Source organism: Tupaia chinensis, unplaced genomic scaffold, assembly GCF_000334495.1.
Source record: "Tupaia chinensis unplaced genomic scaffold, TupChi_1.0 Scaffold000182_1, whole genome shotgun sequence".
In the NCBI taxonomy this organism is placed as follows: Eukaryota; Metazoa; Chordata; class Mammalia; order Scandentia; family Tupaiidae; genus Tupaia; species Tupaia belangeri.
Window position 1 is genome coordinate 2,960,832 of NW_006159657.1, and position 12,392 is coordinate 2,973,223.

The 12,392-nt window shown below is 36.9% G+C and overlaps 1 protein-coding gene across 1 annotated transcript in view; it reads right to left on the bottom strand.

Annotated features, from left to right (window-relative positions):
- Positions 1-12,392, bottom strand: part of GSPT1 (G1 to S phase transition 1) — a gene marked incomplete at its 5' end in the record, with an annotated part of 28,498 nt that overhangs the window by 7,542 nt on the left and 8,564 nt on the right. Inside the window, 3 exon segments of the mRNA XM_006146534.3 lie at positions 6,930-7,574; positions 8,422-8,602; positions 11,155-11,232. Of these exon segments, the coding sequence (XP_006146596.2) occupies positions 6,930-7,574; positions 8,422-8,602; positions 11,155-11,232 (904 nt within the window).

Below are 12,392 nucleotides of genomic sequence, written 5' to 3' on the forward strand. Positions count from 1 at the left end.
CTTAAACTCACGCTGGGTGCGTGTGTGTGCCCAAGATCCCGAGAGGAGAATGGGTGAGAAGGGATTGTGGCGAGGCCACCCCCCCTGGGGTGTGAATTCTCGCTTTCTGTCTGTCTCTGTCTTTCTGGCAAGTGCATGTGCCCTATAGCAAAAACCTCTCCAAAAACAAAAAACAAAAACAAAACACAAAAGTGTTAGTTTGTGCTTTTAATTATTTGCTAATAATTTCCAAATAGAACACAATAGAAACTAGCATTTGCCTTTTATCTTTCCAATATTAATACACTAAATTGAGTATTCGTTTTTTAGCTTTATAGAATGTATGTTTTATTATTATGAGATTTGAGGGTTTAACAGACACCTATCAATCCCCGACAACTAAGCTTAAGAATATTAACTGGGGCCAGTAGGTGATGTGGTGGTTAAGGTGCTGGATTCACACATGGCCGACTCCGTGGTTCAAGTTCTAGACCTGGTGGCTTGAAAATCTATGCTGGGCACATGTCTGTGCATGCCCAAGATCCTGAGTGGAGAATGGAGGAGGAAGGATTATGGTGTGGCCCTTTATGGGGATGATTTCTCATTCTGTCTCTCTCTCTCCAGAGAGTGCACATTGCTTTTTTTTTTTTTTTTAAAGTTTTTGCCAAAAAGTTAAAATATATTAGCTGTTTAATGGGTACAGGGTTTCCTTGATATGATGAAGAAAACATTCTGGAACTAGAGAGGTGATGGTTGCACAGCAGTGTTAATGTACTCAATGTTACTAATGGTGTATCTTATTGAGTATCCCATCTAATAGCACTTGTTCTTTTGCTTCACCTTTCTGCCACAGCCTAGCACTGAAGTAAAAAGAATGCAGGAATTAGAACCATGGGCTTCTGGGCCAGCTAGTAGCATAGTGTTTAAAGTAACTAGATCCCAAAAGGTTAGCTGCATGGATCAGTCCCAGACCCAGTAGCTTGAAAAACATTCTGGGCATGTGTGTATATGTGCGTAAAATAAAAAAAAAAAATGGGAGAAACAAAAAACAGGAAAAATGGCAACATGACCATCCCCCATGGGAGGTGCTCTCTCACTTATCCACTTTCTCTCCTTGGTAAGCACACACCATTTCTGGCAAAAAAAAGAAACAAAAGAACAACCCCCTCCCCATACATCCATGGACTATTTGTTACAATCAAGAGTTAATTAACAATCTAGAAAAGCTTTAAAGATCAGTCTGTATCTTGTAATAATTCTGTAAGATATGGAAATAAAATTTGTCAAAATAGACCTTTCTTTTCCATTTCTCCATCCCTTCCAGATTTGGGCACTCACGTACACAAATCTGGCATGTTTCTCAAGTTGCTGGGCCTGGGACTCACATTATATGTTCAGCTACATGTAATCTGGCTGCCCCAAACACCAAGCCTAGAGCTGGCATCATCTTAGCCAATTTAAGTATGTATTTCAGTACTATAAATACATTCACAATGTTGTGCAACCAACATTCAGAACTTGTGTGTTTTTTTTGTTTTGTTTTATTTTTTTTTAAGAGGTTTTTGCTATAGGGCACGTGCGCTCGCCAGAGAGACAGAGAGCAAGAAATCACCCACCAAGGGGACTGGCCATGCCGCAATCCCTTCTCCTCCATTCTCCTCTTGGGATCTTGGGCATGCACGCGCACACACACACGCCCGGCGTGAGTTTTAAGCCACCGGGTCCAGGACACAAACCACGGTCGACTACGTTGGAGTCCAGCGACACAGCCATTATGCTAACTGCTGGTCCCAGAACTTGTGTTTTCATCACCACAAAGGAAATGAAATCACAATAAGACAGGAAAGAGGTGTTTTTTTTTTTTTTTTCATTTTTAATTTTTTTTTAAAGAAAGACATTTATAATAAACACAAATCTGCTCTAAAGACATTTAAAAGACTAGCTTGGACACATTAAAGTATCCAAACTAACTACAAACACACCTACAGAAGAAAAAGAAGCAAGCTTACAATATCATGATTAATCTAAGTTTTCATCCATGGTGCTATTACTAATCCATTATGTTAACTGAACCAAGTTTAACATAACCACTCTAGATCTCCATTTACTTGTCTATAAAATAACAGGGTTCCTGATCTCTTCATGATCATCCTTTTGCTCTAAAGTTGTATTAACACTGATCCTAACCCCCCGCCCACATTTGTCATGGAATAATAGTAATACTATATAGTCCTCCTTAGATTTATACATGACATTAACAAACCATAATCCTGACTTAGAGAAGAGTTTAGTTTATTTTAGTGAAAATCCTTAAGCTCATGAAAAGTTTGGCTCCTTGCTGATATTTTTAAGTCAAAGTCTATATGAGAAAAAGCATTAGTAATTCTTACCTTGTTTGGCATCATCACAAGCTGCTGGCCTTTACTAATAGATCCTGATTCCAGCTTTCCTAGGACCACAGTACCCATATCCTGTTGAAATTTAAAAATATCAAGTTTCAGACTTTTATGCTGATGCACAGTCACTTAAGAACCCAAAGTGAAATTCTGCAGAACACACTCATAAAGGAACATCACTAGCCTAAGTGGCAGAGTGCTTAGGATTAACCTTAAACACAGGGAAGATAACCAATACTCTGTAATTTGTTATAAGCACATGTATGATTATAGTTATCAGTAATTAAGTATGCCTAAATTTAAAAAGAAAGCATGATGCGGAAAATAGTACAAAATTTTACATTGGAAGTTCTGATTTATTTGTACAAATTCAGGTTCTCCTGATCTCTGAAACTGTTTCTACATATGTAAAGTTAGAAAAATAAATCTTGTCTAAGAATTTTAAGGGGGACCAATAGATGGTGTAGTGGTTGTGTCACTGGACTCCCACATGGCCGACTGTGGTTTGAGTCCCAGATCTGGAGGCTTGAAACTCACGTTAGGCACGGGTATATGAGTGCCCAAAATTGTGTGAGGAGAATGGAAGAGAAGGGACTTTAGCATCCTCAGGGGGAATGGCCACTTTGTCTTTCTTGCCAGTAAGTGCCCTATAGCAAAAACTTCTAAAAAAAAAAAATTAGGGGGCTTGCATGTGGTGTTAAGGCACTGGACTTCCACATGCCAGAACATGGTTCAAGTCCCAGACCTAGTGGTTTTCTTTCTCTCTGGTAAAATTAAAGAAGAATAATAATAAACATTGTAAACAAAAAATAATTTTAGAGAGCAGCTGGTTCAAAGAATGAAATATTTGAGGAGAAGAAAACATCACATAAGTTGATAATGGAAACTTAAAACATCAAGTTGAAAAGCCAGTTAAAAACAGTAAAGCCAGGTTTGATAAGGCTACTGCAAAACTAGTACTCGCATGCTAACAAAAGCAGTTAGCACACTTCTTTTGGGAGACTGCTTATCAAAACCCATCAACATTAATAAGAAAAAAATCTTTGAACCCAACAGTTTCAGAAAGGATCACTGGCTCAAGAAAAACAGATGAAATAAAGCAAATCTGTATGATCTATCCCACTAAGTTATAGGTAGCCATTAAAAAAAGACATCAATGTTATGTTGTTGATAAAAGTTGTTTCATATAGAAACAAAACGTAAAACAGTGATTTCACCTCCCATAATAAAACACAATTTCTTTGATATTTGGGTACCTTGTACTTATCCACAATTGGCAGCCTGATTGGTCCATCAACTGATCTATTGAAGTTTGGCAAATTATCCAGATATGGAATAAATGGTAATCCACTGAGAACATAACAAAATCCATTAAAGAAAGGCAACATAAATACCAAAATTTAGAAAAGTTACATGACTGTAACTTTAAACAAAAAACAGAATGTTTTCATTCTACATATGTAATCACTTCAACCAGTTTATTATCCATGCCTTCTCATTTATTGCTTAGAAAAACAAAAGAAAAAAAAAAAACAGTACAACATAAGGCTTCCCTATAAATTTATTAAAAATATTTTATAGAGGGGTTGGCAGGTGGCAAGGTGTTGAAGGTACTGGACTCCCACATGATCAACTGTAGTTTGAGTCCCAGACCTGGCTGGAGGCTTCCTTTTCACAATAAATAAAATATATATATACATTATATATCTATATGTGTGTGTGTGTATAAATATAAATATATAAAATAGAATATAGGGCACCAGCAGGTGGTATGGGGGTTAGGTCACTGGATTCCCACATAGTTGACCGTGGTTCAGGTTTCCAGGACTGGAGCATGCTTTATTTTCTCTCTCTCTGGTCAAATTGAATAATAGGTCAAATTTAAATGAATAAGGTCTTAGAAAAAAAATAGCCCACATATAATATCCTTATTAAAATCTCAGCTGCCAGGGCCAGTGGGGGGTATGGTGGTTAAGACTCTGGACTCCCACATAGGTGGACCATGGTTTGAGTCCCAAACCTGGTGGTTTGAAAATCACACCAGGCCTGTGTGTGTGCATGCCCAAAATCTGAAGAAGAGGATGAAAGAGAAGGGACTGTGGTGTAGTCATTTTCCTGGGAGACAATTTCTCACTTTTCTTCTCTCTGTCTTTCTCTGAAGAGTGCATGCACTGTATGACAAAAATCTAAAAAATAACAACAGAAAACAAACAAGGGAAAAAAAAAACTCAGTTGCCTATTCTGCAGAAATTACATGCTGATCTTTTCACATGGACATTCAAGTGACTCAGAATAGCCAAAATAATCTCGGAAAAGAAAATTCAGCTGATATTTGTGACTTTGGATCAAATGTTTTCTTGGGGGACCAGCAGTTAGTGTAATGGCTATGTCGCTGAACTGCAATGTAGCTGACCATGGTTTGAGTCCCGGACTCGGTGGCTTAAAATTCACGCCGGGCACCTGTGTGTGCCTGCCCAAGATCCCAAGAGGAGAATGGAGGAGAAGGGATTGCGGCATGGCCATTCCCCCGGGGGGTGATTTCTCACTTTCTATCTTTCTGTCTGTCTCTGTCTTTCTGGTGAGCGCACGCGCACTATAGCAAAGACCTCTCAAAAAAAAAAAAAAAAAAGTTTTCATGTGTATGACAGCAAAAGAACAATCAACAAAAAGAAAAGCAGACAACTTGGACTTCAACAAAATTAAAACCTTTTGTAATTAATAGGGACACCATCAGAAAGTAAAAAAGTCAGTCCACAGAATGGGAGTAAATTAGGGCTGGCCCGTGGCCTAGTGGTTGAAAAAGCTGGATCTCACATGACTGAGTATGCAGTTTGCATCTCAGCCCTGGCAACTTGAAGAACATACCAGGTGCATATGTATGCCCAATATCCTAACAGGATGGACAAATGGAAGAGAAGGTATTGTGGTTTGACCACACCTCTGTAGGGTGCTTTCTCCCTCTCTGTTCTGTACCCGTGCCCTCTTGAGGAAATAAAAAAGAATGGAAGAGGGCCAGCACGTGGCATAGTGGTTAAGGTGCACGGCCAACCATGGTCTGAGTCCCAGATCCTGTGGCTTGAAAATTATACCAGTGCGTGTGTGTGCACGCCCAATATCCAGAGAGGAAAATGGAGGTAAAGGGACTGCAGAATGACCATCCCCTCTTGGGCCTGAATTCTCACTTCCCCTCTCACTGTCTTTCTGTCTCTAGCCCCAGTGCAAATGCCCTATGGCAAAAACCTTACCAAAGGAAGAAAATATTTGCTCATTATGTATCAGATAAGGGACTACACAACACATATAGAATTTTTACTGTTCAATAACAAAAAGAAAAATCAGTTTTAAAAAGGGCAAAGGAGCCAGTCTGTAGCCTGGTGGTTAAGGCATCTGGCTTCTACATAGATCCCACATGGCCAAGTATGTGGTTGGAGTCCCAGACCCAGCAGCTTAAGAAACATGCTACGTGCATGTGTGAACCCAAATCCTGATAAGAGAAAAACAGAGAAGGGATTACAGTATGACCATTCCTAATGAAAGGTGCTTTCTTTTTCACCACACTACATGCCATTTGGCCAAAAACAGGTGCAAAAGTCCTGATATTTGTAAAAGGTAAGGTTATAGTCAGTAAAATTACTAATTAAGACATACTTTTTATTATTATTTTTTTAAATAAGTTTACTTACATGTACCAAGGACAGAAATCTGATTGCTCTTTGAGATTTGCTCCAGTCAGTCCTGAGCAGGGCATAAAGTGAATGTCCTTTTTGGGATTAAAGCCAACTTTTTTCAAAAATGGCACTAGTTTCTCTTTACATTCTTCGTATCTATGAATATTTACAAATAACTTAATTATAATATAAACCAAATGAACTGTAGTTTCATCAGTAAGTAAATTAAGGCTTTGAAATTCAAATCCCCAGGGAAAAAGGCATGCAAGAGCAAAATCACCTTTTATTCCACTAACATTTCTATTAAAAAATGATAAGACATCTCAGTTACCTTTCATTGCTCCAATTTACTGTTGGATCATCCATCTTATTAATAAGCACAATTAAGTGTTTTACACCTGCTGTCTTTGCCAACATTGCATGTTCTCTTGTCTGTCCTCCTTTTTCAAATCCAGTTTCAAACTCTCCTTTCCTAGCTGAAATTACCTATTCCAAGAAATCAAATAGTTTTTGCTTATATATTCAGACATACTCATCTAGCAGTAAACCATTTACTCCTTTCAGTTAACTTTTTTTTTTTGCAAGAAAATAGAAGTGAAAAAGAAAAATAGAAGTGAGTGAGTTTCAATGTACAGATGGTCTCGGATTTTGGAATGTTTCTTCTAGCTCCCCAACTTCCTTAAATCTATTGGATTGTCAGAAAAAAAGTCATGATATATTTTATGAGATACACATCATGGTTGTGATATATGAATGGTTTATACTATTTCAGTTCCTTTTCTACAGACTAAATGGCATGATACCAATAATCAGAACAAAAGACAATGAAATTCTAATTTCATTTAGACACTAAAGATCACTAAGACAACCACATTAACTAGTTTACCTGGGCATCAAATGTGCGACCAGAATGACAAAGATTATTAGGATCACAAAGTATGAATCCTGGAAGAATCTCTTCTTCTTCAATTCCTTTCAGTCTGATTTTGAGATTTTCACCTGGAGCTACAGAATCAGTTTCTACATCATCAGAAAGTATCCCAAGAACTTCCACATTGTGCTTGTTTGGCATCATCACAAGCTGCTGGCCTTTACTAATAGATCCCGATTCCAGCTTTCCTAGGACCACAGTTCCCATATCCTTGTACTTATCCACAATTGGCAACCTGATTGGTCCATCAACTGATCTATTGAAGTTTGGCAAATTATCCAGATATGGAATAAACGGTAATCCAATGTACCAGGGACAGAAATCTGATTGCTCTTTGAGATTTGCTCCAGTCAGTCCTGAACAGGGCATAAAGTTAATGTCCTTTTTGGGATTAAAGTCAACTTTTTTCAAAAATGGCATTAGTTTCTCTTTACATTCTTCATATCTCTCATTGCTCCAATTTACTGTTGGATCATCCATCTTATTAATAAGCACAATTAAATGTTTTACACCTGCTGTCTTTGCCAACATTGCATGTTCTCTTGTCTGTCCTCCTTTTTCAAATCCAGTTTCAAACTCTCCTTTCCTAGCTGAAATTACCTATTCCAAGAAATCAAATAGTTTTTGCTTATATATTCAGACATACTCATCTAGCAGTAAACCATTTACTCCTTTCAGTTAACTTTTTTTTTTTGCAAGAAAATAGAAGTGAAAAAGAAAAATAGAAGTGAGTGAGTTTCAATGTACAGATGGTCTCGGATTTTGGAATGTTTCTTCTAGCTCCCCAACTTCCTTAAATCTATTGGATTGTCAGAAAAAAAGTCATGATATATTTTTTCTATGCAAAAATGCATCATAACTTTACCGACAACTCAGTAGCATGTCTCTACATATTTTACAACTCAAACATTTATGTGATTTATTGCTACTACAGTGATCCCATGTGGCCCACTGTGCAGTTCAAGTCCCTGAGCAGACTTGAAATCATGACAGGTTTGTACACACATGTCCTCAAAATCCTGAGAGGAGAATGGAGGAGAAAGAACCATGGTATGGCCATCCTCTCTGAGGAGTGATTTTTCACTCTTCCTGTCTATCTCCTACAACAACATGCCCTATACCAAAATGGAAAAACAAACAACAAAATGAAGGCCGTAAGAAACAGATGTTTTTTTTTTTTTCATTTTTTACCCACAATTCCAAGTGGTGGGCTCTACATTTAATAGACACTAAATTCTGACATAGTAATAAATAATAGCAATGGAAGAGTAAAGGTGAAACATGTTTTCAGAAGTAAAGTTATAAAGATTTTTTTTAGGGAAGACTGGTGTAACAAAATTGTTGATTACTGACATAAACACTAGCTTTTAGAAGGTAAATTCAAATGTTTAAGTTATAGGTTGGGCTGCTAACAAACATACAGGTGGGTTGGAAATGACTTTCTTACCAGCACAGCCAAATCTGCTTGAGAGGCACCACCAATCATATTTGGGACAAAACTCTTGTGGCCAGGGGCATCTAGAATTGTGAAGTGCTTCTTTTCAGTTTCAAAATAGGCACGACCCACTTCCACTGTTTTACCCTTGTCTCGTTCTTCCTGATTTGTGTCTAAGGCCCAAGACAAGTACCTGAAATAATTTGAAAATAATATTGCTAAAAACACAAACATTTTAAAGATATTCTCTATTATTAAAGGTATAATTGTCGGGACCAGCAGGTAGAATGGTGGTTGGGGGTGCTGGAACCCCACATGGCTGACCGCAGTTTAAGTTCCAAACCTGGCAGCTCGCTCTCTCTCTCTCTCTCTCTCTCTCTCTCGGCCTGTCCCTCTCTGGTCAAAATAAAATAAATTATTTAAATAAAGTTCACTTTAATAGTTAAAAAAAAAGGTGTAAATGACATCCAGTTTTATGTCCATCATATAACATCTAAATTATGACAAAACTGGTGAAAATGAAAAACAAGGTAAAAAAAATAATTATGATTCAAACACTTAGAAATTTTACATATATCCAGTCAATTGTATATTCTATTCTATAAGCAAACACTAGTACACAAAAAAACTACTTCATACCAGTGCCAATATCAACAATAATGAATGAATTCCTTGAAATTTCTTTTTTTTTAGTCATTTGGCACAAAGTATAACAATGGCCACCTGAGGATATTTTTCAGCAATGAGATTCACTAACCCACCATGTGTGACCGATAAGTTACTTGTTTAAAAATTACTTCAATTACTTCAATATTGCATTGCCATCTAAAAATTATTTATGTAAGTTCAAACCACCTATAATAGCAGGTATTAATTTAATTACCTCATCATCGATATTTTTATGGCATGTACTTTTCAATACTTATTAGAATTTTTTCCCCTTAACACAGAAGAATATAACTTTTTTTAAGACTACCAATGTCCCACAGAGATAAGGTTTTCTAGCTTAAAAAAAAAATAAAAGAGTTTTATGACTTCTGACTAAAACAATACTGATTTTCTTCTATGCTTTGTTTTCTAGATTTAATGATTTTTTTTGTCTTCTCTTGAACTGTTGAAAGGTTCATCTACCTACTGTTTGAACTGAATCCTAACCTTTTTCCTGGCTTTAAGTCTTAAGCAAATTTCTCTTAACATTTTTTGACTTTGATCTATTAAAACTAAAACTTTTTTCTTGGGACCAGCAGTTAGCATAATGGCTATGTCGCTGGATTCCCATGTAGTTGACCACAGTTCGAGTCCCAGACCCAGCAGCTTAAACTCAAGCCGGGTGCGTGTGCGTGCGTGCCCAAGATCCTGAGAGGAGAATGGAGGAGAGGGATTGCAGCATGGCCATCCCCCCTAGGGGTGATTTCTCACTTTCTGTCTGTCTCTGTCTTTCTGGCGAACGCACGCGTCCTGTAGCAAAAACCTCTCTAAAAAGAAAAAAAGAAACATAAAAACCCCTTTTTTCTTGAAATTAAAAAATGTATTTAAAAAACAGCCTATTTAATGACTATAGTAAGCTGTATAGCCCCAGCTAGGTGCTACTTTATAGTACAATCATTCTACTTACTGAGGTTTATGCCTGAAGTCAGACATGTGTTCATAGATACGTATATGTCAGCTGTGCTTGCTATTGAAAGTATTTTAATTAAGATTTTTAGTGAATCAGTAAAATGTGGGGGGAAAAAAGGCATGGAAAGCAACTGTAGATACTGGAGACAGTGTGGGTGGAGGGTAGGAAATGGCAGTGGGTGAGAGGTAGGAAATCAAAGGTTGGGGGGAAAGCAAAATATATAAGAAACAAGAAATGGAAAATTACTTGTTGATGATAACACATATGATAATGTACTTGATTGAGCCAAGATACAGTGTATTCTGGATGGAAAAAAATCTCATTTTATATACTGTAATGATATACAGTGAATGAATGTAAATTAAAAAAAAAAAAAGTGAGACCAGCAATTGGTGTAATGACCATATTGCTGGACTCCCATGTAGCTAATTGTGGTTTGAGCTTAAACTCATGCCGGGTGCTGGTGTGTGCATGCCCAAGAACTGGAGAGAAGAATGGAGGAGAAGGGACTGCAGCGTGGCCATCCCCCTGGAGGGTGATTTCTTGCTTTTTGTCTCTCTGTCTCTGTTTTTCTGGTGAGCCCACACACCCTATAGCAAAAATCTCTCCAAATAAATAAATAAATAAATAAAAATAATAGATCATATTAGGGAACAGAAAACAGGTTGACCCTTTCTCTCATCACTTAAAGGCAACCATTTTCATTAACTCCTTCCAATCCTTTTTCCCCAGCATTATTTACATATAATATCATAAGTGCTATTGTATTTCTTGTCTTCTCCTTAAATACCATGGCAATGTATGTTATAAGTAGTATTTCTGTCAGTTATTATAAATCCTATAAATGTAATTTTTTAACGCATATAATGACCATTTAAATGGATGGCTTAATCATTTATACAGCAGGTCTCCCACTACAAGATATTTAAATTATTTCCAGATTTTCTGAGTAAGTTATGAAAATATCAGGAACTGATCTATCAAGTATTATAAAGGGAGGGGAGACATTTTCTTTCTTATGATACCATTTCAGACATTATAAATCTATATTTTAGTAGACTACAGAAGCAATAGGTGAGCAGCATTTTCTTAAAAGTAATTTATAGTAGTATAAAAGTTTACAATACCAGGTTTCTCTGTTTTTTTCTTTAGCTTCTCTTTCATATTTCTCAAGTGTCCTTTTATCAACCATTCCAGTCAAATACCTAAAAGCATTTTAACACACAAAAAAGTAAATAGTTACTTCATGAATCATTCCATCAAGTCAGGAAAACTTTAAAGTCCTTGAGGGATATTTCAATTCCAGAAAACAACTATTTTAAAGTAAATATGCTACTGGTAAATGTTTAAATCATGGGAAGTTCAAATGGAAAAAGGACATTTGCATAGTCTCAAAATAATCAGATAAAGGAGGGTCTGATAGATGGAATGGTGGTGGTGAGAGAGCTGGACTCTCACATGGCTGACTGTGATTCAAGTCCCAGACCTTGGGTCTTGCTTTTTCACATTCATCTTTCTCTCTTTCTGGTCAAATTAAAAAATAAATAAAATTTTAACAAATAAAATAAATAATTTAAAAAATCAGATAAAGGAAAAAACAATAAAGTGAAAAAGGGGATAAATAAAGGGAAAAAGTAATGACTTCATAATGGGTAATTCCTGATAGACAACACTTTGCTAAGTAGTCATGGCTACTACCACCAGTAAAAAACATATTGAATAAATAAAACAGCATATCTTCTCTGGTATTTTTGTGCAAAATACAAAACCTTGATGTAATTGTAAGAAACATAACTCATATCCAAAATGAACAATACTCTATAAAATAACTGAATAGCACTCTTAAAATTATACTATGGTTGGCCGGCAGGTGGCACGGTGGTTAAGGGCACTGGATACCTACATGGCTAACCACAGTTCAAGTGCTGGACTTGGTGGCTTACTTTCTTACTCTCTCTCAATCTCTCTTACTCTGTCCCTCTCTGGTCAAATTAAAATAAATAAAGTTAAAATATACTGTGGTTATGAAAAACTGAGAAAATGTCACAGGTTGGAGACCAAGGAGACACAACTAAGTGTACCATGTAATTTCAGACAAAGGACATTGGTAGAAAAACTAGAATTTATTCAAGTAAGACCTGTAGTTTAGGGCCAGCAACTGGCATGGTGGTTTAGGTGGCTGGATCCCACATGGCCAAATGGCAGTCAAAGTCTCAGACCTGGCAGCTTGGAAAACATGCCAGGCATGTGTATGTACATACCCAAAATGCCAAGAGGAGAATGCAGAAGGGATTACAGCATGGCCATACACCCCGGAGTATGCTTTGTTACTTTCCCTAGCCACCCCCAGCCTGTGCACCTATAG